Below are 21,025 nucleotides of genomic sequence, written 5' to 3' on the forward strand. Positions count from 1 at the left end.
CTAAAGGAGAGAGAGATGGGGGAGCTGCAGCTCCGGGGGGCCAGGGCCAGAGCAGAGGCACAGAACAGGGCATGGGGGCTCATCCTCGGCCAACTCCACCAGGATCCACGATTCTCAGCGGCCGGGCTGCGAGCTGTGGACAGGCGAGAGCGCCTCCTCTGGGTGGGGTGCCTGTGCCTCCCCCATCCTGCCTGCACGACCTCATTCGGACTGTGGGGTCCCTCGGCCCCGGGCCCTGCACCGCCCAGTGGCAGCCCGCTCTGGCTGTGGGGACTGGGTGCTCGCCCCACCACACGAGGCCAGCGTGCAGCCTCCGAAGGGAGGATCTGGGGGTTCCAGGGAGGTGGGGGGGGTTTGCGAGAATGTGTGGGGAACAAAGCTGGGGTGCAGACTCCATGGAGGACAAGAGAGACAGACCGGGCACTCTCCCAGCTGCGGGCAGGAGGGACCCGGGGAGGACGGGGGCATGGATTCTGTTATCCGTGAGATAAACTGGGGTGCAGCAGACGGCCTCCGGCCCAGGTGGGGGTGGCTCAAGGAAGCCGTGTCCAGCACGGTGGGGGCGGGTGTGCCCACACTCACTATCAAGGCTGGGAGAGGACGCGGTGGCACGGACGGAGGCTGGAGCAGGCGGAGGACGGAGGCTCTCCACGGAGCCAGCAACCGCGGATGGAGTGTGACAGGGTTCGGGGCATGGGTAGGAGATACCCCAACAGCTGGCGCCAGACCCCCCGTTCCTCCTCCCCCAGGTCTGACCACCCGGCCGGTCCTGGGGGAGGGTGGAGGCTCGGGGCTGGGCCCGGGTCAGCTATGTATGGGCAGGTCTTGGCAGAGCGGGCAGGCCATGAGCTGCTGAGGGGAGGCACTCCCCGACTCCCAGGCCTCCTGCCACCTGGCTCCCAACACCCCCTTTCAAAACACCCCGAGGCTCTGAGAGGCCCGAGTTAGGAGCAGACACGGCAAAGCCTGGCGCCAACCAGGCTTGTTGGCAAGGTGACCCCAGGCCCCTGTGTTGGCCTCTCAGAGCCTCAGTGTCCCCGTCTCTAAGAGGGGTGCTCTCCTTGGGCTGCCAGGGAGATCCACTGGATCCACTGGTGTGGCCAGTCACTCTCCCAGCATCCCTCCCCCCCACTTTTCCCATCTGCCCCTTTCATGTCCTGCCCTGGGCGGGTGGGGGTGGGAGGGACCTGGGGACTACTGAGGCTCCCCTTCCTCCAGGCCCTGTTCCAACATGCAAGAGGTCGCATTGCCCCTGCTGGTGCTCCTGGCAGGTGAGTGTCCCCCGAGACCACCCTGTGCCTGCAGCCCCCTGAGTGGTGGCACCCAGGCCGGGTGGAGTTCTCCCCCATCCCTGTTTGCCGCCTCCCCGGGGAGTGCTGAATACCTGAATGTAGGCAGTGTCACCCTGGCTGTTCCGGGACACACACACAGCCGTGGTCACACGGCGGTCACACATCTTGATGTCCTCAATGACATCAAGGAGAAAGTCGGGTCCTGAGTTCCCCCTCTCTCCCCCCCAGGGAGATGAGGGTGATCAGGAAGCAAGTTATGCAACTCCTGTGCCTCAGTTTCCCCACCTGTCAATCTCTGGCCCGGTAGAGCGGTTATGAGGGTTAAACGAATGGGTCTGGATCTGCGAAGCTTTTAGAACAGAGCCCGGTGCCGAGTCAGCGGGGTATGCGTGGGCTTGACATTTAATTAAAAATTATTAATCTCCCTCAAACCGGGAAAGAGCAGAGCTTAAGCGGCCTCCGCTGAGACAGCCCCGGCTTCCTGCCGGGCCGTAATCCTCATCTCTTGTGGATTAAACCTCTCATCCATGCGGCCGGGATTCCTTCCACGAGGCACAGACGCAAAGCACGGGGGTAGCGTGCAGGTGAGGTGGGGTGGGGTAGGGTGGGGTGTGGCTGCAGCAAGCCACCGGCGGGAACATCCGTCTTCCTGGGCAGCCCTGTGCCAGGGGAAGTGCCAACTGCCTCTCCGCCGGTCTGGATCCGCCAGGTCCCTAGACACAATGGGACTCAGTTCAACCAAACTGAAACCAGCTCCGGGTGTCACAAATGCTGGCGTGGCTCCAAGGCGTGGCTGAGCGGGTGTGTGGAGAGGCCGCCAGGCTGGGCACCCCAGTCATAAGGAGTGAGGAGCATTATTAGGGGGCCCTCGGGAGTCCCGGGATTACAGGCCCCTGCCTGCCATCTGGCTCAGGCGCTCCAATCCTCTCTCCCCCACCCTCCCCACCAGGTCTGCCCACCTTGAGTGCCAATGATCCTGAAGGTGAGTTTAGCCGGGTGCCCCTGCACCCCTCCCGTTCCTAGTCCTGCCTCCCAGCTGTTGTCCCATCTGACTCACATCCTTCTTTCTTTCCTCTGTTTGCAGACAAAAACAGTCCTTTCTACTACGGTGAGAGCTGCACCCCCATCCTTTGCGTGGCCTTATGCCCCCAGGTGCCATTTTGTGCCCGGGGTCCAAGCAAGCAGGGCAGGATGAGACAGGAAGGGGCTAGATGGGGCTCTCGCCAGGCCAGGCAGTGAGTCAAGGCGTTGAGGCCTGCCCGTCAGGCACACAGGAAGCCAGGAAGGGCAGGTTGGCAGGAGCCGTCGACAGGGTTTACACTGGCGTCCACTGGAGAGAGCTCCCTGGGGACGGGAGCTATTTGGGCCCAAATTCTCCTGCCACACCTCTGCCTCTGCCCTCCTATCCCTCCTGGCCACCCTGCCTCAGGACCTGAGGGTCCTCAAGCCTTCTGACCCCTCCGCCATCCTCACTCCTTCTCTCCGTTCCCCTCCCACCTAAGGCCCTTCCCGAATCCCCCCCGACTCTCCGGCCCGGGACCCTTGCTCTCCACCAGCCCTGTTAAGTCTTGCATAGACTAGAAAGCTCAGAGACACGGGGGCGGGGTGCTCCTATCCCCCCGCTGCCACTGGAGGGCACAGGTTGGCACTGGGGGCCTCTGGCTTTCTCCTAGACTGGCACAGCCTCCGGGTCGGCGGGCTCATCTGCGCAGGGGTCCTGTGCGCCGTGGGCATTATCGTCCTCCTGAGTGAGTGGAGGGGCAGGTGGGGAGCAGTGGGGTGGGGCTGGAGGGAGGTCCCGCCTCTGACCTTTCCCCTCTCCTCCCCCAGGTGGGAAATGCAAATGCAGGTTCAACCAGAAGCACAGGTGCGAGGGGACTGGACGGGCAGGGGGGCCCCAGCTACACAGGGGGGAAGGTGGGGGCGGGGGGGTCCTGCCACTGAGAGTCCCAGGTTCACTCCAGAGCTGATCGTCCTCAGAGCCCCTAATCCTGGAGTGCTCTGGTCCCCGGGAAGCTTCGGTCCTTTCTAGGAGGGAGAACTGGCCAGGCAGCCTTGCCAGGCGGCCTGAGAATACTCTAGCCGGGGAGAGGGAGATGGGGCAGCCGGGCTCACCGCCTCTGTTTCCCCAGCCACCGTCCAGGGGAAGCCCCGCCACTCATCACTCCAGGTAAGAGGGGGCAGAGTGGGCCTGAGGGCGATGCAGGGGGACGCAGATGTGCAGTGCGATGGTGTGTGTGTATGTGTGTGTGTGTGTGTGTGTGTGTGTGTGTGTGGTATATGTGGCACGTGGTGTGTATGAGTGTGGTGTACGGTGTGTATGTGGTGAGTTTATGCTGTGGCAGTGTGGTCTATGAGTGTAGTGTGAATGTGGTGTGTATAATGTATATATGGTTCGTGTGTGGTGTGTACAAAGAATATGTGTGGTGTGTGGTGCATGTGTGATGTGTGTGTGGTGTGTGCATGTGTGGTATGTATGTGTGGAATATGGGTCTGATGTATATGTGGCATGTGTGTGGTATGTGTGTGGTATGTATGTGAAGTGTATGGCCTATACATGGTGGTCATGGTGTGTACATGGAGTATATGTGGTGTATATATGTTGTGTTGCATGTGTGTGGTGTGTATGTCATGTATATGTGCTGTGTGTGGCATACGTGTGGAGTGTGGCATGTTCATGCTGTGTGTATATGGTGTATATGTGCTCTGTGCTGTTTGTGGCCTATGTGTGGTGTACGGCACACATGGCATGTGTGTGGTGTGTGTGTGAGCTGTGTGTGTGGTTTGCATGTGGCACGTATGAGGTGTGTATGTGGTGATGTGGGAAGTGCCTGTGTGTGCAAACCCGTGCCCTGGACAGATGGAGCTTGATCTGGTCTAACCGTCCGATCTCATCGCTTCCAGGCTCTGCTCATAACTGCTGAGAACTGGACAAAGGGCAGAGTGCACAGCTCCTCCCTCTCCCCCAGCCCCGAGCCCGCCAGGAGCCCGGGCCCCGCACAGCCTCTGCTGGAGCCTCCGACCGCCCTGCTGGGCCCTCACACACCTGTGGTCTCTGGGAGTCTCTTTGTTTGACTTTGACCCTAAAATGGCCTGGCCTCCTTCCTGAAGAGTCTCCAGACTTCCTCTGTGTGTGCCGGGCAGGCACTGGGGGGGAGGGGGCTCTGCTCTGGGGCTGCCACAGAAGCTGGCGGCTGGATCTCCGTTGGGGCTCCCCGCCCCCCACCCCCCAAGCCTCTTCTCTCGTTGCATGGTATGTATCGTGAGATCTTCCCTCTGCCTCCATGGCCACAGGAAACACCAATGAATAAATTTAAAACAGTGTAACAGGGACCAGAGTCATAGTACAGCGGGGAGGGCGTTTGCCATGCATGCGGCAGGCCCGGGTTCAATTCCTGGCATCCCATAGGGTCCCCGGAGCACTGCCAGGAGTAATTTCTGAGTGCAGAGCCAGGAGTAACCCCTGAGCATTGCTGGGTGTTCCCTGAACATTGCTGGGTGTGACCCAAAAACCAAACAAGCAAACAAACAAAAACGCTAACAGCCACAGCCACAAGGAAAACGTCTCTGAGTAAGCACCGTGAGCATGTGGGCTGCTGGGACCCTGGGGCCCAGGAAAAGCCGGAGGTGTAATTATTTCACTCTGCTATGAATGCCCAGGTAGTTTGAATGTAACAGACACCCTCCCGCTCACCCCATGACTCCGTTTTATTATAGAAGGTCCCTTCTAAAACCCAAATGTCCCCGTGTCGGGCCAGAGAGGTGGTTCAGCAGGTAGGGCGCTTGCCTTGCATACAGTTTACCTGGGTGGGATTCCCGGCATCATGGGTGACACCAGCCCTGCCAGGAGTGGCCCCCTGAGTGCTGAGCCAGGAATAAGCCCTGAGCATGACTGGGTGTGGGCCCCCAAATAAAACAAAACAAAATTCCAAATGTCCTTGTGGGACCTTTAAGTAAACACTCAGACTTCCTTGAAATTCTCCCAATATTCCATAAAGCCTCCCAAGTATCCCCATGAGTCACTCCATAAAACGCCCCGAATTCTTCAGAATATCTCGACGTGCAGGGACAAGACACCCCTCCCCCCAGGAGACCCGCCAGAAATCGATGTCCTGTCCCTGAGTGATGCCTGTGCATGTCTGAAACATCCCGTTCGGCACCCCATCCCCCTGAGACCCCGCACCCCGGGATCGGCCCCCACGCTGCCCCGCCCCACCCCCTCCCAGTGATCCCACAGAAGCAGCGGGCGGCTGGCTCCTTTATTGAACTCAAGACACTCTCAGCCGCGGCCCAGCCATCCGTGGGCTCCTCACAACACATGCGCTTTTCTTGCCTCGTCCCTTGCACAATCGCCTCGCGGGAGGAAAGGAAGGGTCCCCAGAGCCTGTGCACCAGGCACGCATGCGCACAAAGCATCCTCCCCGCACTGGGAAACCGGCCCAGCCACTGGTGACGTCATGGGGCGGCACCGAAAGCGATTGGCCCGGCTGGAGCAAGGAATTGTCTCTGCTCAGTATTTTCATTGCAAGCCAGAGGGGAAGGAGCTGACCCAGTGGGTGGTGGGACCGAGGTGGGGTGATGGGGTGGGGGTGGGGGGCAGGGAGGAGGGACAGGAGGGGCGGAGGGAGTGTAGAGAGGGGAGACGGGAGCTTCCAGACCTCTGTGCATCACACACCCCCGTGACTTGTGCATCTGGGCACTGGACGGTGTCCCAGCCTGAGTCACCCTTGGTGGGGACATCTGCTCCAGCCAAGATGTTGCTTAAGAGCGGAAGGGACGTTCTTGTCTGGGGCTTGTCCAGTGGCCAGTATCTCGCCCAACCACCTGTCACCATGGCTCTGGGTCAGGCGGCAGTTAAGGAGGCAAGCAGAGACCCAGGCCTCCCTGCCAGCCCCGTGCCCGCTACGCCCAGGGTCCCCGCTGGTCTCAGGCGCTGAGATCTAACTCGTGGTGCTGGTAGATCTGTGTGGGGCCCTTGAAGCAAGCAGCAAAGAGGAAGCGTCTGCCCGCCACTGCAATGTGGGCGAATGCTCGGGGGGCCACCAGGGCCGGAGGCCCCAGCTCCTGCAGCGGTTCTAGGAGGCCCTTGTCGGGCTCCAGGCGGTAGACCCGGCTGAAGGCGAAGTCACTGCCCAGAATAGCCAGCTGGTCCCGGGCGATGAGCAGCGGCTGGAAGACGTGGGTGCCACGGGACCGGAGTTGCTGCAGGGGGCGGAACATGGAGCCGTCCCAGCGCATGACCTGCAAAGTGGCCTCTGGTCAGCCGGGGCAAGGCCACTGGAGTGGCTTGGTAACTGCAGCCCCGAGGTCCCCGAACCACCGAAGATTTGTACCTCCATGAGTCACCTCCCACCAGCACAGACACTTGGAAGTTATTCTTGTTATTTTTGTTTGTTTGGTTTGTGCTTTTGAGCCACATCCGGCAGTGCTCAGGGGTTACTCCCCGTTCTGCATGCAGAAATCCATCCTGGAGGTGCTCGGGGAACCATGTGGGATGTCGGGAACTAAACCCGGGTCAGTTGCATGTAAGACCAAGGCCCTCCTGCTGGACTATTACTCCGGCCAGGAGTTATTTTTACTCTCTTTTCTCTCTTATACCCCACCTGATCAGCGTTGGCCTCGGGAAGTAAACCGTCAGCCCCTCTCTGGCCTCACTCCGGCCCAGTGTCCTCCTTCCCCAGCTTCTCTGCTCTTGCCCTGCCCTCCATCAGCCCCTGCCTCTCTCTCTCTCTCTCTCTCTCTCTCTCTCTCTCTCTCTCTCTCTCTCACACACACACACACACACACACACACACACACACACACACACACGCTGTGAACCCAAGTCAGTCATTCTTGGTTCACAACGCCTAACACCCCTTGCCCCCCCAAACACAAACATCTGGGGCGAGCAGGACCAGAGCTGGGGTTAGAGCCGGAATCTGGGAACCAGTATTGGGAGACGGGGAGTTGGGGAGGGTCCCCCTGCCACAGTGAGGTCAAAGAGCTGAGAAGGACACATGAGGCGGTGTTTGGAGGCCAGCGTGCCGGCAGGGTCTGTGTGGAAAGGGGACCCCAGGGGAGGCCACGACTGCCCCGCGTGCCTGTCCCCGGCCCTGGCCCAGCCTCACCATGGAGTCCCCGATGTAGCGCGTCAGGCACAGGAACACGTCCCCGGCCGCCTGGAAGTGGTGGGTGGCATAGACGTCCTCGGCCTCGGGGATGTCGGTGCGCCTCTCGAAGCGGCCCCCCACCCACTGGAAGAGCACGGGGCGCTGCGAGGCCGAGGCCAGCAGCAGGTGGGGCCGGCCGTCCAGCTCCAGGGGCTCGGCGTCCGTGTCTCGGTGCCAGGCGTGCAGGCTCTGGCGCGGGTAGAAGCCGGGGCCCTCGCGGCACAGCAGTGTGGTGCTGCCCGCCTTGGACGCGTCGGCCACCACGAAGCAGGGCTGCCCGTCCAGCCACAGCAGCTCGGCGTCGTTGGGCCGCAGCAGCTGCCTGGGGGCCAGCGTCTGCGTGGCGGCCAGGCGCAGGCCGGGGCGGGGCCGCGCCCACAGCTGTGAGCCTCCCCACAGCCGGGCGGCCAGCACGAAGAGGCTGGGGCCCAGCACCAGGGGCTGGCAGGACACCACCGAGGGCGCTGAGGAGAGGCGGGACCAGAGGGCAGGTCAGGCCCGCACGCATGCACGCACGGGGCAGGCCGCAGGGGCCAGCAGTGGGGAGGGGAGCGGGCAGGTGCTCACCGGGCAGCTCCTCCTCAGGCCGGAAGCGCTGCAGGCTGTAGTCCCAGGCGAGGATCAGGCAGCGGCCCGCGAAGGGCTGGGCCACGACCATGTAGGGCTCCCCCTGGTAGGAGAAAGACTCCGCATCCAGCGCAGACTCCCCAACAGTCTGGAACCAGGACAGCTCTGGTGGGGGGGGGGCATAGGGGAGACTCAGGCAGGCCCAGGGGACCCCGGGCTCTCCACCCCCCACACCCCAAGCCTCGGTCTGCCAGTCTCTGAAAGGACAGCCGCTCAAACGCGCCGAACCCCGGCTTCACCATGGAAGCCTCTCTTCTCTCCTGCCCAGCGCCCCTGACGTGGGCGGCTTTAGTGCACCCCGGGCGGGGGACTCTCCCTGCAGGGGACTAAGGCTAAGTGGGAGTCAGGACCCTTCCCGGAGTCAGGGGTGGCCATGTGCAGACCGCATTCCAAACAGGGGTCCCCCATGCTCTGCTGGCTGGGCCCAGGTGGGTTCCTGACTTCCTCTCGCTCCCCTCCTTCCCACCAACCTGCGCCTGGCTGCCCTGCACGTTCCTTCCAGCCACGAAGCCCGGGCAGCCACCTGACCCCGGCACCCCCCCAGAATCTCTCGCTCTCCCACCCCTTGCAGATCCAGCCCATCCCCCTTCTCTCCTGCCTAGGAGCTGCATGCACCCCTTGGGCACAGCCGCTTTGCTCTCTGGGAAAGCTGCTCCGAGGCTGCTGAGCCCCAGGACATTTGTTTGACCACCTTTGCAAAGTTACAGAGATGAAGCAGGAGCCAAACCACCAAGATTGCCCCTTGCCCCCCGCCCTCCCACCCCAAAAAGGTGAGCTTTGAGAAATGCCATCCAGTCTCGTCTCTCTCCTGCTCAGACCTCGCCCCAGCTCCCATCCAGAGCTCTCAGGGCCACCCCTACCTCGCCTGAGTCCTTTCTTACACCCTCCACCTGCTTTTCTTCACTGGTCTCCTCTGAGTGGCCACTGGGGGGCACGTCCTTGGGGCTGCAGGATGCCCCCTGCCCCTTCAGCTGGTTCCATTCACTTCAGAATTGGGGAGCCTCTTCAGAGACGCCTCCCCGGGTGGGCAGGACCCCACCTGGCCTCCCCTGTCCTTCCCTATCTCCCTGGCATAGCTGCTGCACCTTAGTCTCTCCCCTGGGGCAGAGTGGACCCCCGGGAATGATGGACAAAGGGGGTGTCCTCAGTTAAATGCCCCGTTCCAGGAGCCGGCGATGACGGGGGCGAGGGTGGTGGCGGCTATGCTCCAACGTTCTCCCGTCCGGGGGGGAGCCTGTCCAGTCTCTCTCTGACTCTGGCTCCCCGCCCCTGTCCTCCTTTCTGGGCGTCACTGTCTGAGCCATCATTCCCTGCTGTCTGCCGGACCGCGGGGTCTGTGAGGGCGAGGTGCCCGCCACCCCAAGCACTGTCTGCCTGCACTGCTCTGTGCCCACGGCACTGACAAGATTGATGGACGAAGAAGGAAGATGCTGGTGGAAGCCTCAGCCGCCGGGGCCACAACGAGGCCTGGCCACATCACAGAATTCTCACACAAGCCTCTGTGACTGTTTATTGTGCCCATTTTACAGAGGAGAAAACAGAGGCTCGGGGCAGGTGCTGCCGGCAGGGAGGAGCCTCTCAGCCCTGCTCTCCATTCTCCCCCACCCCGATCCCCCACCTTCTTCTGAGAATCCCCACATCCCTCCCCTCCCACCAGGAAAGCCCCCACCTATGGCTCTGCACTTGAATATCTTGGGGTCCAGGTGGTGAAGCTGCATGTGGGCCAGGGCAGCTGGGCCGGCACAGGCCCCTGTGCCCACGCTGGCATTCACGGTGGGCAGCCACTGCAGCAGCCAGAGGACACGGCAGTCACACTGGAACGGGTTCCCTCGGAGGTCCCTGGGGCGAGAGGCCGGAGCGGCTGTGACCGGCTTCCCCGCCCCCGGAGGCCACGCTCTCCCCCGCCACCTCCCCCCGGGCCAGCACCGCGCCCCAAGGTGGGAGGAAAATGTGTGCGAACCTTTGCAGCTGCACTGGCTGGGCGGAGCCACGTGGGCACAGCTGTCCCCGCCCCTTGCAAATATATCCTGGTCCCAGCCCCCCTCCCCCCCCCCCCCGCGAGCCCCCCCACAGAGCCTCACACGTGAGTCAGGGTCTCCAGGCCTCGGAACAGGAACCTGGGGAGGGTCTCGAGATGGTTATTGGCCAGGCTCCTGGTGGAGGGAGAGGGGGCATCAGGCTCCGAGGTGGGGTGGGGTGGGGGTGCCTGTGGGGAGGGCTGGGGCGGGGCCTGGCCCTCGCGGTCATGGTCACGCACAGGTGTGTGAGAGAGCGCAGTCCTCGGAGGGCGTTCTTAGAGATGGAGCCAATCTTATTGTCCTCGATGAAGCTGCAGAGGGAAAGCGGGAGTGAGGGCACCCTGGCTTCCCCACGGGGGTCCCCTCGACATGAGGGACCTCCCACCACTGATGCCAGGGGCCTGCTACATATTCCCCCCACCCCCACCAACATCTGTCTAACCCCACTGAAGATTCCCCAGAATCCTCTCCTGGCCAAGGTCCTCGTCTAGAGTCACAGGAGCCGAGAAGGTGGCCCAAAGGCCAACCGTCACCCTCACCCTAAGCACCTTGAGCGCCACCTGCAGCACCAACCCCCACCCCCCACGCACCGTCCCTCTGAGCAGTGTCCACGCTGGACCTGCACCATCACCAACGACATCAAAACCCCAAACACCACCCACAGGATTCCTGCTGTCATGGCCCACCCCGCAGCACCGACACTCGTCGCCAACGACACGGCCCTCCTGGTGGACACCCCCCTCCAGCCACCACCGCTGGTGACACGGGCAGCAGCACCAGCCCCAGCACGGACCACACTCCCCTCCTTATCCGGCCCCCGTCTCCGCCCACGGCACCACCTGTGCTGTCCCTGCCAAGCCCCGTCCTCACGACCCCGCCACGACCCCCACATCCACATTCTACCAGCATCCACCACTCCCACTCACTCGAACCCTGCCACTCGCCACACCCACAGCTCCGGCATTACCAAGGACAGAGACCGCCTTTCCCACCAACTCGGGCTTTGTAATCTGCAATGCCAACAGCGCCATCACCGTTGGGTCCCCTCTGAATTCAGGAACGTCATCCCAGTTCGTTGTTCACAAAATTGCCACCTCCCTCCCCGTGAGCTTCGGCAGTGGGGCCTCCGCCTCCACGGTCCTCAGCACCTATGTCCATACGCCTGCCGGAGGCTCATCACCTAACTCAGAGTTGCTCAAAATCTTTCTGCCTCTGGGGCGCCAGCGATAGCACAGCGGGTAGGACACTTGCCTTGCATGCCGCTGACCTGGGTTCGATACCTGGCCCTTCGTATGGTTCCCCCATGTGATCTCCGAGTACAGAGCCAGGGTACTAAACCCTGAGCACCAACGGGTGGGGCTCCCAAACCAAAACTAACATTTCTTGTCTCCTTGCTTCCCGCCCTGAGCTCTGCAGGGCAGGGAAGGTCAGAGCACTCTGGGCCTGCCAGACCCCATTTTTTGGGTGGGTGGGGGTCAAAGCAAGGCGGGGTGAAGTGAGCAGGCTGCCATCAGGAACCCCGACCCCGCAAAAAGGTTCTTGCTTCACCAGGAGAGAGTCTTGTCGGGTGCAACCAAATCCCTTCCTGTGTACTCAGTGAAAGAGGGTGCCCTCTTTCTCCTCCCGGACCCCCACTTCCTGCCCCGGGTCCCCCCAGCTCCAGGCCTCACTCACAGGTACTGCAGGTGGGACAAGCCGGCAAATGCATCGTCCTCGATCACGGAGAAGGAGTTGGATGTGAAGAGGCTGGCGAGGGAGTGAGAATGAGATGCCTGCAGAGTCCCTGCCCCTGTCGGAGAGGGACGCACCCCACCCCGCGGCCGGTGGGTGCTCAGGGCCACGTTCCCAGGAGTATGTGCCCCGGGAGAGGAGCGTGCGTGTGCGCGTGCGCATGAACGGAGGGTCGCGTGCATGTGAGCGGAGGGTCACGTGTGCGTGAAAGGAGGGTGCGTGCGTGTGCACAGGAGGGTTGCGTGCATGTGAACGGAGAGTTGCGTGCACGTGCACAGGAGGGTCGCGTGCGCACCCTTCCCTCCCTCCCTTTCTCCCTCCCTCTGTTCCCACGGCCCCACTCACAGCAGGTGCAGCGAGTGCAGCTTCAGGAAGCCACCGGCCTTCAGCTGGGTGACTCCAGTCCTGACCAGCGAGCTGGGGACACACGCAGGGGTGGCTGGGAGCAAGCCACCAGAACCCATGCCAGAGCCACTCCTGTCTGGGAGGCCTTGGCTTGTCACCCCCACCCTGGGTGCATTTCCCCACACCCCAGGGGGGTCAGGCCCTTGCCCTCCTGGTGGTAAGGATGCTGGCAGCCCTCCACCCATCCCCGGGGGGCCTGGCCCTTCACTCCCTTTTTGAATCCCAGGGCTCCCAGCATCCTTTGCTGCCCACCTCTCCAGCTGTGGCCGGTCCCTGCCCCCAGTCCCCGGGGGGCCTCCGACTTCCCCGCCCCCTTCCCCAGGCCCAGGGAGGGCCTGACACTCACAGTGACAGCAGAGTTGGGGAGAAGCTCTCTGGCAGGTCTGGGGACCCCTCGCACAGGGCACTGTCCTTGGAGCAGGAGCAGCTCGGAGGACACTTCCCCTTCGGGGGTCTCCAGGCGGTCGCCCCGGCCAGCAGCAGCAGCAGCAGCAGCATGCCTGCCCCTCCCATGCCCCCTCACCCCCGCGGAGGCACCGGCTTTGCTCTGCCCACCCAGCTCGGCAACCTGCTGCCGCTACATGGCCCATGCCAGGCGGCCCTCCATCCCGCCAGCTGGCACGCGCCCCCCGGCTCTCGCCTCCTCTCGGGCTCCCTTTCAGCTGGTCCTTCCGCTCTCGGGGCTCTCGGCTTGTGTCTCGCTCCCTGTCTTGCTGCCTCTGGTCTCTCGGACACCGTGACCCGTCTCTCTCCCGTCTCTCTCCCCGTCTCTTTGTCTGTCTCAGCCCGTTTCTCGGTTCCCGGGCTGCCAGCCTCGCTTTCCGAGTGTGCCCCTGTGCCTGCGTCTCCCTCTGTCTGGTGTCTTTATTTCTTGCCTCCCTACCCCCTCCCCAGCTCCTTGTCAGTTTCTCCCCCTCCTCCCACGCCCCTTTTCCCTGGAGGTTTGGGAAAGGGGCTCGCTGGGCACCGGCGGGGCCCAGCGACACCGGGGTCAGAGGCCATAGGAAGAGTGTCCTGGGCAGAGCAATGGAGGTCCACATGGGAGGGGAGGGGCCGCCCACCCGTCCTGTCCCAGTGTGCCCCCTCCCTCCATTCTCCACTCCACCCCATTCACTGCTTCCGAGGAGGCTGTCACTAGGGTGGGGACCGGATGACTCTGCGGGCAGGAGGGGGGAGGGGAGGACAGACCACTGGAGGCTGGGGCCCATCTGGCCACTCCCCAGCCGTCCCCCTCCTCTGCCTCCAGGAGGGTGTGGTGGGCGCCAGCTCAGACTTGGAGGGGGCCAGCTCAGAGGCAGCTGCTCCCTCTGGTGGCGGGACTCTGCACGCCAGCCCTGCCCCAAACCCACACCCTTCCTAGCCACCCCGGAAGTTAACCCTTTGCGTGCCTCCCACCCACTGGGGCTAGGGAGTTAACCCAAGAAATAGTGACCGTGGGGTGCCACCCCCTCCTTCCATGCTGGCTCTGCCCCAGAGTGTCCTAGAATCGGTGCCGCTGATGAGCTCATCCTGACCTCACCCCAGCCCCTGCGGCCTGTGCTCTGATGCGGCTGTTTTACAGATGAAGGGGCACTGAGGGGAAAGGTCAAGTAATTTGAGGTCTAGGTTATGCAGCTGGGCGAAGGCAGGACTCTGACTCCAGAGCCTCTCTCTGATTTTGCATTTTTCTCACTGGGGAGCTAAAGCCACAGATATTGATCGTTTTCATTTGGACTAAGGGGTTGGCAATTTGGATGGAGTCTGACCATGAAATAAGATAAAACACACACACACACACACACACACACACACACACACACACACACACACGGAGCGCATGTTCCCCTGCCTGAAATAGTAGCATCAGGCACACTGAGCACTCCCTGTGGGCCAGCCTTTACGTAGCCCTGCTCAGTCCTCACAACAATCCCCTAAGGGGAATAGAATCACTGATCTTCACAGTGGGGAAACTGAGGATGGGGAGGTGCAGGGATTGGTTTCCTGGTTCCAGGCAGATCAGAACACAGTCACTGGTCTGTGCTACGGGGGGCAGAGGCCAGCCAGACGAGTGGAATGGAGAACAAGAAGCTTCCCAGCCCCACATGGGCAGACGGGGTCCTGCCGAGCTGAGCTCCACCCTTCCGCTACCCCGACCCTCCGTTTCCCATAAGCCAAGTGGGGCGATGGCAGCACCACTTGCCAGGGCTGCAGGCTGCTCAGTGAGCCGATGGGGGCAGCCTCCCCTGAGGTGAAGGCTCTTGTCCTGCCTCTGTCATGAAGGGAGCCCCAGCCTGGGGGACTGGCCAGTGTCAGACTGACCAACCTCATTCACAGGAAGGTGACTGAGCCACTCGCTCTCAGGTGCCCGGAGCTGTCCTGTGAGGGAGGAAGGGGGGGGCGGGAGACTAGAACAGGCCTGGGGGCCTCTCCCTCAGCTCCCTCTGCCTCCCTTTGCCCCCTTTCCCGGGCCCTGCATAAACACAGGGGTTATCATTAACTTGGGCCTGCTGGTGACCCTGGGGCGCAGAGACTGTAGCGCAAACAGGCCTTCGGAAGCCTTTTGTAGTTGTCTGCATCCTACGGGCATGCTTGTGCGTGCATACACTCACATGTGTGCCCATGGGCACACCTGCCTGTGTCCATACATGGGTGGGGTATGTGCACATGAGGGTGTTTTTCCCTGAGGGTGTCTGCTGCATTCCTCGCTGGTCCCTCAGAGCTGGTCCTGGGCTTCTGCCTCTGATGGTGGGCATTATCTGCCCCTGACCATCAGGGGACCTGGGACAACGGCCACTCCACTTCCCCAGTCCTCTGTTTTCCTGTCTCTAAAATGGAGTTGATGTGGGGCTAGAGTGATAGCACAGCGGGTAGGGCATTTGCCTTGCATGCGGCCGACTCGAGTTCCATTCCCAGCATCCCATATGGTCCCCCGAGCACTGCCAGGAGTAATTTATGAGTGCATGAGCCAGGAGTAGCCCCTGTGCAACACCAGGTGTGACCTAAAAAGCAAAATAAATAAATAAATAAATAAATAAAAATAAAATGGAGTTGATGATAAGACGAGCAGGGGCAGAGGCCCAGCCCAGTAGCCCGGTGACCTAGTGATTTCTCCATTTTACAGGACGTGAATCAGGCACTGAGAGGCTGCCCCAGATCAACCGGCAAAGCCCACAGCTGGTGCCAAGCTTCTGTGGCAGTGAACCAGGCCTGACCATGAGGACAGCAGGGTGTGATGGCCTCCGGGGAGAGGGGGGTATAGAGGCTGTGGGAGGCCGGGGAGGAGAGGTTGGTGAGGGATCGGGCCTGTGTGTCATGACCGGGTGCCCAGACACAGGGGCGCTCTGCCGTGGCTGAATGGGGCTGTGTCCTTATCAACGTTCGACCTCAGTGTGCGCCCGTAAACTCTAGCAGGGTCTGAGGGCGCCATGAGGCCTTCGTGTGTGGGCCTGTGTGTCTGTGCCTCTGAGTGGATTTCTGGGAGATTCGGGGCTTTAATGTGCACGTTTGTGAGTGTGGGAGCACGCCTCTTTGTGGCCACCTAGAACGGTGGAAAGTCTTGGCATCCCCATCAGTCATCTGAAGGAGAGGTTTGTCTCTGTTTTGCGATGGGCTAAGAGTGTTGGTTACAGGGCCGGAGTGATAGTACAGCAGGTAGGACATTTGCCTTGCAACGCAGCCAGCTTGGGTTTGATCCCTGGCACTACATAAGTTCCCCTGAGCTCTCATGACCGATCTCTGAGTGCAGAGCCAGAAATTAGCCTTGAGCACCACCGGGTGTGGCCCCAAACAACAATAACAACAAAGAATGCTGGATACATCTATCTTTGCATCTCCTGAGGCTGTGTTACTCTGTGCTTATATGCGCATCAAAGGTGAGTTTGGGCCTGTCTCTACCTGGGTTTTCATGTGTACCCCTGGGCCCCCTCACTTGCAGCAGGCCCTGCACATGCCCTCCCAACCACTGGGGTGCTAGAGCTCCATGGGATACTGGGGTCAGAGGTCAGTGAGCCCCTAGGCACTGAGTAAACACAGAACCCAGTGCCTGATTCCCAGGGAGCAGAGGCAGATCACACTGACACCCCTCTGTGCCCCCACTTCTGCTGGGGGGGGGCTCTCGGAAGCAGACCCAAGGGGCACAGGCCTATACCAGCCTACGTATGTCTACAATCCCTCTCTCCTTTCCACCAAGCCAGCTGCCCTCTGAGCTGAGAGAGTTAACCTAGCGGGCCAGGGCGGTCTGGGCTGGGGGCCGCCCCCTGGCCCCCCTCCAGCCCCGGCTCCAGTTACAGCTGCTGGTTGGGGAGGGCAAGGCTGGGGTGGGGCTGGAAGGGGAGACCGCGGGGGGCGGGGCATCCAGCTCTGGGCCAGGGGGTCCAAAGTGCCTGGCCAGGGGCACAGCAGACGTTTTGGGGGCCCGCTTTCTTTCAGCAGGGGACTACTTGATCGGGGTGAGCGTCCCCCGCCCGTCCTTCCCAGGCCTTAGCCCTGGCCTGGCTGGGCTGCCTATTTTGGGAGCAGGAGTGGCTGGCCCCAGAGCGGAGGGGAAGAGACGCTATGGGGTGGGGACAGCCTGGTTCACTCTGGGGTGGGAATGTGGGTGCCACTCCTTCACCCCCGTGGCTGCGTGTGTACCCGGGCTGGGTGTGGGTGTGAGACACGCACAAGTGTAGGCCCAGTTTCGTCACTGTTTGCGGGTACCGGAAACCCAGAGGAGGGGTGAAGTGGCTGAGCCCTGGCTGATTCCAAACCAAAAGCAGAAGTTTGGGTGTTGTCTCCAGCCCAGACCCACATTTTGCATGCGTGCGTGTCTGTGACAGTGTGTGTGTGTTTGTGTGTGTGTGTCTGTGTGTGGGTCTGTGAGTCTGTGTGTATCTGTGTGAATAAGTGTGTTTGTGTGAGTGTGTGAATCTGTGTGTGTTTGTGTGTGTGTCTGTGTTTGTGTGGGTCTGTGTGTGTGTCTGTGAGTCTGTGTGCTTGTGTGTATTCGTGTGTGTGAATCTGTGTGTGTGTTTGTGTGTGTCTCTGTGTGTGGGTCTGTGAGTCTGTGTGTTTGTGTGGTATACTTGTATGTGTGAATTTGTGTGTGTGTCTATGTGTATTTGTGTGTGTGAATCTGTGTGTCTGTGTGTATTTGTGTGTGCATGTGTGTGTTTGCACTTGCGCCTGCCCCACCGGCCTGGCCCAGGCAAACATGTCCCCCAGCAAAGGGCAGAGGGGATATGCTTCTCCCTTCTCTCCTGGCACGGAGGGCAGAGAGGGGGTGGCCTTTGGGGGAGAGGGCGCCGTGTGGGGCTCCAGCAGCTGGCCCTCACTGGGTTGTGCTTGACCCCCGAGGGGGGGGAGGAAGGCTGTTTCCATGGCGGCCTGTGGAGGCAAATTCCTCCAGGGTGAAGTGGGAGATATTTATACCCAGGGTCAGGCGAGAGCGGGCCGGCTGCCGAGGGCAAGCGCGCGGGGCTGCTCGGACGCAGGGAGGCCGAGGCTGTGGCGTGTGGGCAGGTGGGCCCTGGGGCGTGTCCTGCCGATGTCTTGGGTGGGTGGCCGCCTGTCTGCTCTGTCGGGGTGGGCCCAGGCATCCTGCTTGCCAGCAAGGTAGGGGTGGGGAACCCGGGGCCGCCTTTGGGGAGCTGCGGCCTGCGTCTCCTCCTGCCTTCTCTGTGCTGCTTTGCTCTGGGACCTACCAGTTTCCCCCCCCCCCGCCCCCCGTCCCCCATACGCACCGTGTGGGTTGTTTTGTTGCCACTGTGACCCCAGGAAGCAGGGGGTGCCCCTGGTTTCCCCAGGGTGGCCACACTGGCGCTTGGGGAATTAAGTCTCTGGATTTAACCACTTGGGTTCAGGTTCACCAGGTCGGGGGCACGAAGGTTCATGTTCCCTGACTCTTGCCCCCCCCACCCCCCAGGATAATGGCATCGCTTGGCCACATCTTGGTTCTCTGTGTGGGTCTCACTGTGGTCAGTGCAGGTGAGTCTTGGGGGATAGCCCGTCCTAGCTCACCTCGCCCCAGGGAGGGACTGGGGAGGTTGTTCATGAGGACCCAGCTGCAGGAGCAAGACAGAACTGAACTAGTTGGGGCGCCAGGAAAATGGGTCTTACATGAGTCAAGCACAGGCTGGCATTCTGGCAGGGGAGAAGATGCCCCAGGTCAGACCAAGGGTGTTTAGGGGTGCTTCGGGTGGACAACGGGCCCCACCCAGCACAGTACCAGGAGGGGCTGGAGTCCAGAGAGCAGGCAGCTGGCTCAGGGTCCAGCTGACCCCAGGCTCAGAGCAGGAAGACAAAGGCCCCAAAGGGTCCAGGACCTGGGGAAGCACCATACAGCTGAATTCTCTCTCTCTTTCCAGAAGCTCCCCCGGAACACGACCCATTCACATATGGTGAGGCAGAGAGAGGCACCTGCCTTGGGAAGGGGGTCCGGGTTTGCCTGTCCTCACATCTCCCTGTCTCTTTAGCTCTCTGACTTCCGCATTGACTTGTCTCTGTCAGTCTCACAGGCTCAGTCTTCATTTCCCTGGCTGCTTCTCTCTCTCTCCATTAACTCTCTCAGTCACTTCTTTTGCTTGTTTGTTGGGGGACAGGGGTGTGGTCTGCACACCCAGTGATACTCCGGGCAATGATGGGGACTGGGTGGTGGCTGGATCTGACCTGGGCCTTGCATGCAAAACATGTACTCTAGCCCTTTGAACCATCTCTCCACCCTACCTGTCAGCATCTCAGCCCACCCTCTGCTGCCTGGAGCCCTTTCTCCCCTCTAGGTCCCCCTCATCCTCCTTCCTCCCTGCTCTCAGCCCTGCCCCCACCCCTCCTTTAGACACTCATCTCTTCCGGATCACCCTCCTTCCCTCTCTGCTCCTTCCTCCCCATCTCATTGATCTTTCTCCTTTCCTTTCCTACCTCCCACCCCCTCCTCCCAATTCTGTCTCTCTCCTATCCGTCCATTTCCCCTCCCTGCCTTCGCCGCGGCCCGCAGACTACCAATCGCTGAGAATCGGGGGCCTCACTATCGCCGGGATCCTCTTTACCTTGGGCATCTTCATCATCCTGAGTGAGTACCCCACCCCACCTCCAGTCGCGCAACTGCGAATTTTGCGCTCCAGGCTCCAGAGTTCTGGATCTGCCTCCGGTCCACCCTCGGCCCCGCCCCTGTTCTCGCCCCGTCCATGCCCCGCCTTCCTCGGCCATGCCCCGCCCCTGGCCGGATTGACCCCGCCCCTGATTCGCCCAGACCACGCCCTCTTAAGTCATGCCACGCCCCCATCAGCCCTGCCACGCCCATCCACGCCCCCGCCGGCTCTGCCACGCCCCCCACTCCCCGCCCCGCCCCGCCCCGCGCCCGCCTCCAGCGGCATCTCAGCCCACCCTCGCTCTTCCCCATCCCTCCCCCACCCGCAGGCCGGAGGTGCCGGTGCAAATTCAACCAGCAGCAGAGGTAAGAGGCCTCACTCACCCACTCCCGTTCTAGAGGTGCGCGGGGAGCGAGGCTGGAAGTCCACCCAAGCCGCAGCCCGTGTTAAGCACTTACTCCGGCCAAGCCCCAAGTCCGGCCCTGGGGACCAAGCGGTGAAGTAACGGTCCTCCCTGCCTGGCCGAGCTCCCAGTCCGGTGCGGGAGGCGGCAGTGTGTTCCCAGAGCCCCGTAGATGTAAAATCGCAAAGCGTGGAGTGTGTGTGTGTGTGTGTGTGTGTGTGTGTGTGTGTGTGTGTGTGTGTGTGAGTGAGAGAGAGAGAGAGAGAGAGAGAGAGAGAGAGAGAGAGAGAGAGAGAGAGAGAGAGAGAGAGAGAGAGAGAGAGAGATGCTGCGAAATGAGATCACCTCTGGGCGGCCCACTTTAGCAGCGGGTCCCGGTTCCTGGGTCTTGGCTTCATCTTTACATAAAGACTACGGCGCAGGCAGCACCTTCTCCTGCTTTCAGGAGAGCTCGTCTCGTCAGCTCTTATTATAAATAATAGCTCGTGTTCACTGGGCGTGTCCCATGTGCCGCGTTTCCTTAGGTATTTGTCCCTCACCTCTGGGGTGGGGGTTGCCGCTGTTCCTCCTTTTGCAGAGGAAACGGAGGCAGGGGAGGTACGTCCCCTTGCCCACACCGCCCCTCCTGGAGATGGAGGTTTGCGCTGCGCCCCGGGTTCCTTGAGCCAGTCCTCGGGCACTGGCACTCCGGGAGTGTCACTGGCCCCCCGCTTTGCAGCGCCTCCAGACAAACTGCTCCTGGGGGCGCCCGTCTTGCCTCCGGGGTCCTACACCCCGCCATGAAATGAGGGGCTGCGGGCGTTCCTGGGAGCGTTCTCTCCCTGCATGCCCTCCCGCCCCACGTTCCTCCTGCCTTTCCTTTCCCAGGACCGGGGAGCCTGATGAGGAAGAGGGAACTTTCCGCAGCTCCATCCGTCGTGAGTTCGGGGAGTGTTTGGGGCGCTGGTTCCAAGAACCCCTTTCCTGGAAGAAGGGGCTTGATTTAGACAACCCCGCCTCCCGGGCGAGGAGCTCTCCTACCGCCACCCCCTACACCCTCTCTGCCCGAGCTAGACGCGGTCCTGACCCCCGACTCTGTGTGTCCACCCCCAGGCCTGTCGAGTCGCCGGCGATAGAAGCACCTGGGAGCGCTGGAGCCGGCCGGGGGCTGCGGCCGCACTGGCTGGGGGCGCAGGTGCCGGGCTGGGGGGCTCTCCCGCTCCTCGGCCCCCGTCTCCTGCGCGGAGGATTCGCCAGCACCTGACGCTGCCCACCCACGCCCCGCGCCCACCCGCACCCCCGCCGCCTCCTGCCCGTCTCCTGCCCCCGGACTCCCAATAAAATGAGCTCTTCTCTCTTGACCGTGCTTGGTGGC

General features: G+C 61.8%; 3 protein-coding genes across 6 annotated transcripts; 2 read left to right on the forward strand and 1 right to left on the reverse strand.

Annotated features, from left to right (window-relative positions):
- Positions 1–621: 621 nt before the first annotated feature.
- FXYD3 (FXYD domain containing ion transport regulator 3) lies at positions 622–4,581 on the forward strand. Its single transcript, XM_004600748.2, has 8 exons — positions 622–697; positions 1,219–1,271; positions 2,242–2,274; positions 2,377–2,400; positions 2,966–3,040; positions 3,123–3,159; positions 3,425–3,462; positions 4,197–4,581. Exons 2-8 carry the CDS (start codon positions 1,232–1,234, stop codon positions 4,214–4,216), a joined length of 267 nt encoding a protein of 88 aa, XP_004600805.2. The 5' UTR covers positions 622–697; positions 1,219–1,231; the 3' UTR covers positions 4,217–4,581.
- A 952-nt stretch (positions 4,582–5,533) lies between these two features.
- On the reverse strand, positions 5,534–13,100 carry LGI4 (leucine rich repeat LGI family member 4). 3 transcript variants are annotated; one of them, XM_055146237.1, is made up of 9 exons: positions 12,572–13,100; positions 12,166–12,297; positions 11,764–11,835; positions 10,329–10,400; positions 10,153–10,224; positions 9,741–9,910; positions 8,012–8,176; positions 7,403–7,908; positions 5,534–6,533 (listed from the first exon to the last, which is right to left on the reverse strand). In XM_055146237.1, the coding sequence occupies exons 1-9, from the start codon at positions 12,736–12,738 to the stop codon at positions 6,219–6,221; spliced, it is 1,671 nt and encodes a 556-aa protein (XP_055002212.1). In that variant the 5' UTR covers positions 12,739–13,100; the 3' UTR covers positions 5,534–6,218. The 3 variants fall into 3 exon arrangements, with proteins under 3 accessions (XP_055002212.1, XP_004600804.2, XP_055002213.1); XM_004600747.2 differs by having other exon boundaries at positions 12,166–12,237; positions 12,572–13,097; XM_055146238.1 differs by having other exon boundaries at positions 12,166–12,301; positions 12,572–12,705.
- Positions 13,101–16,550: 3,450 nt separating this feature from the next.
- FXYD1 (FXYD domain containing ion transport regulator 1) lies at positions 16,551–21,011 on the forward strand. 2 transcript variants are annotated; one of them, XM_012932459.2, is made up of 7 exons: positions 16,551–16,652; positions 18,107–18,168; positions 18,549–18,581; positions 19,175–19,249; positions 19,597–19,633; positions 20,539–20,588; positions 20,764–21,011. In XM_012932459.2, the coding sequence occupies exons 2-7, from the start codon at positions 18,111–18,113 to the stop codon at positions 20,784–20,786; spliced, it is 276 nt and encodes a 91-aa protein (XP_012787913.1). In that variant the 5' UTR covers positions 16,551–16,652; positions 18,107–18,110; the 3' UTR covers positions 20,787–21,011. The 2 variants fall into 2 exon arrangements, with proteins under 2 accessions (XP_012787913.1, XP_055002076.1); XM_055146101.1 differs by lacking the exon at positions 16,551–16,652 and adding an exon at positions 17,546–17,703.
- The last annotated feature ends 14 nt before the right edge of the window (positions 21,012–21,025 follow it).

Source organism: Sorex araneus, chromosome 8 (assembly GCF_027595985.1).
Source record: "Sorex araneus isolate mSorAra2 chromosome 8, mSorAra2.pri, whole genome shotgun sequence".
In the NCBI taxonomy this organism is placed as follows: Eukaryota; Metazoa; Chordata; class Mammalia; order Eulipotyphla; family Soricidae; genus Sorex; species Sorex araneus.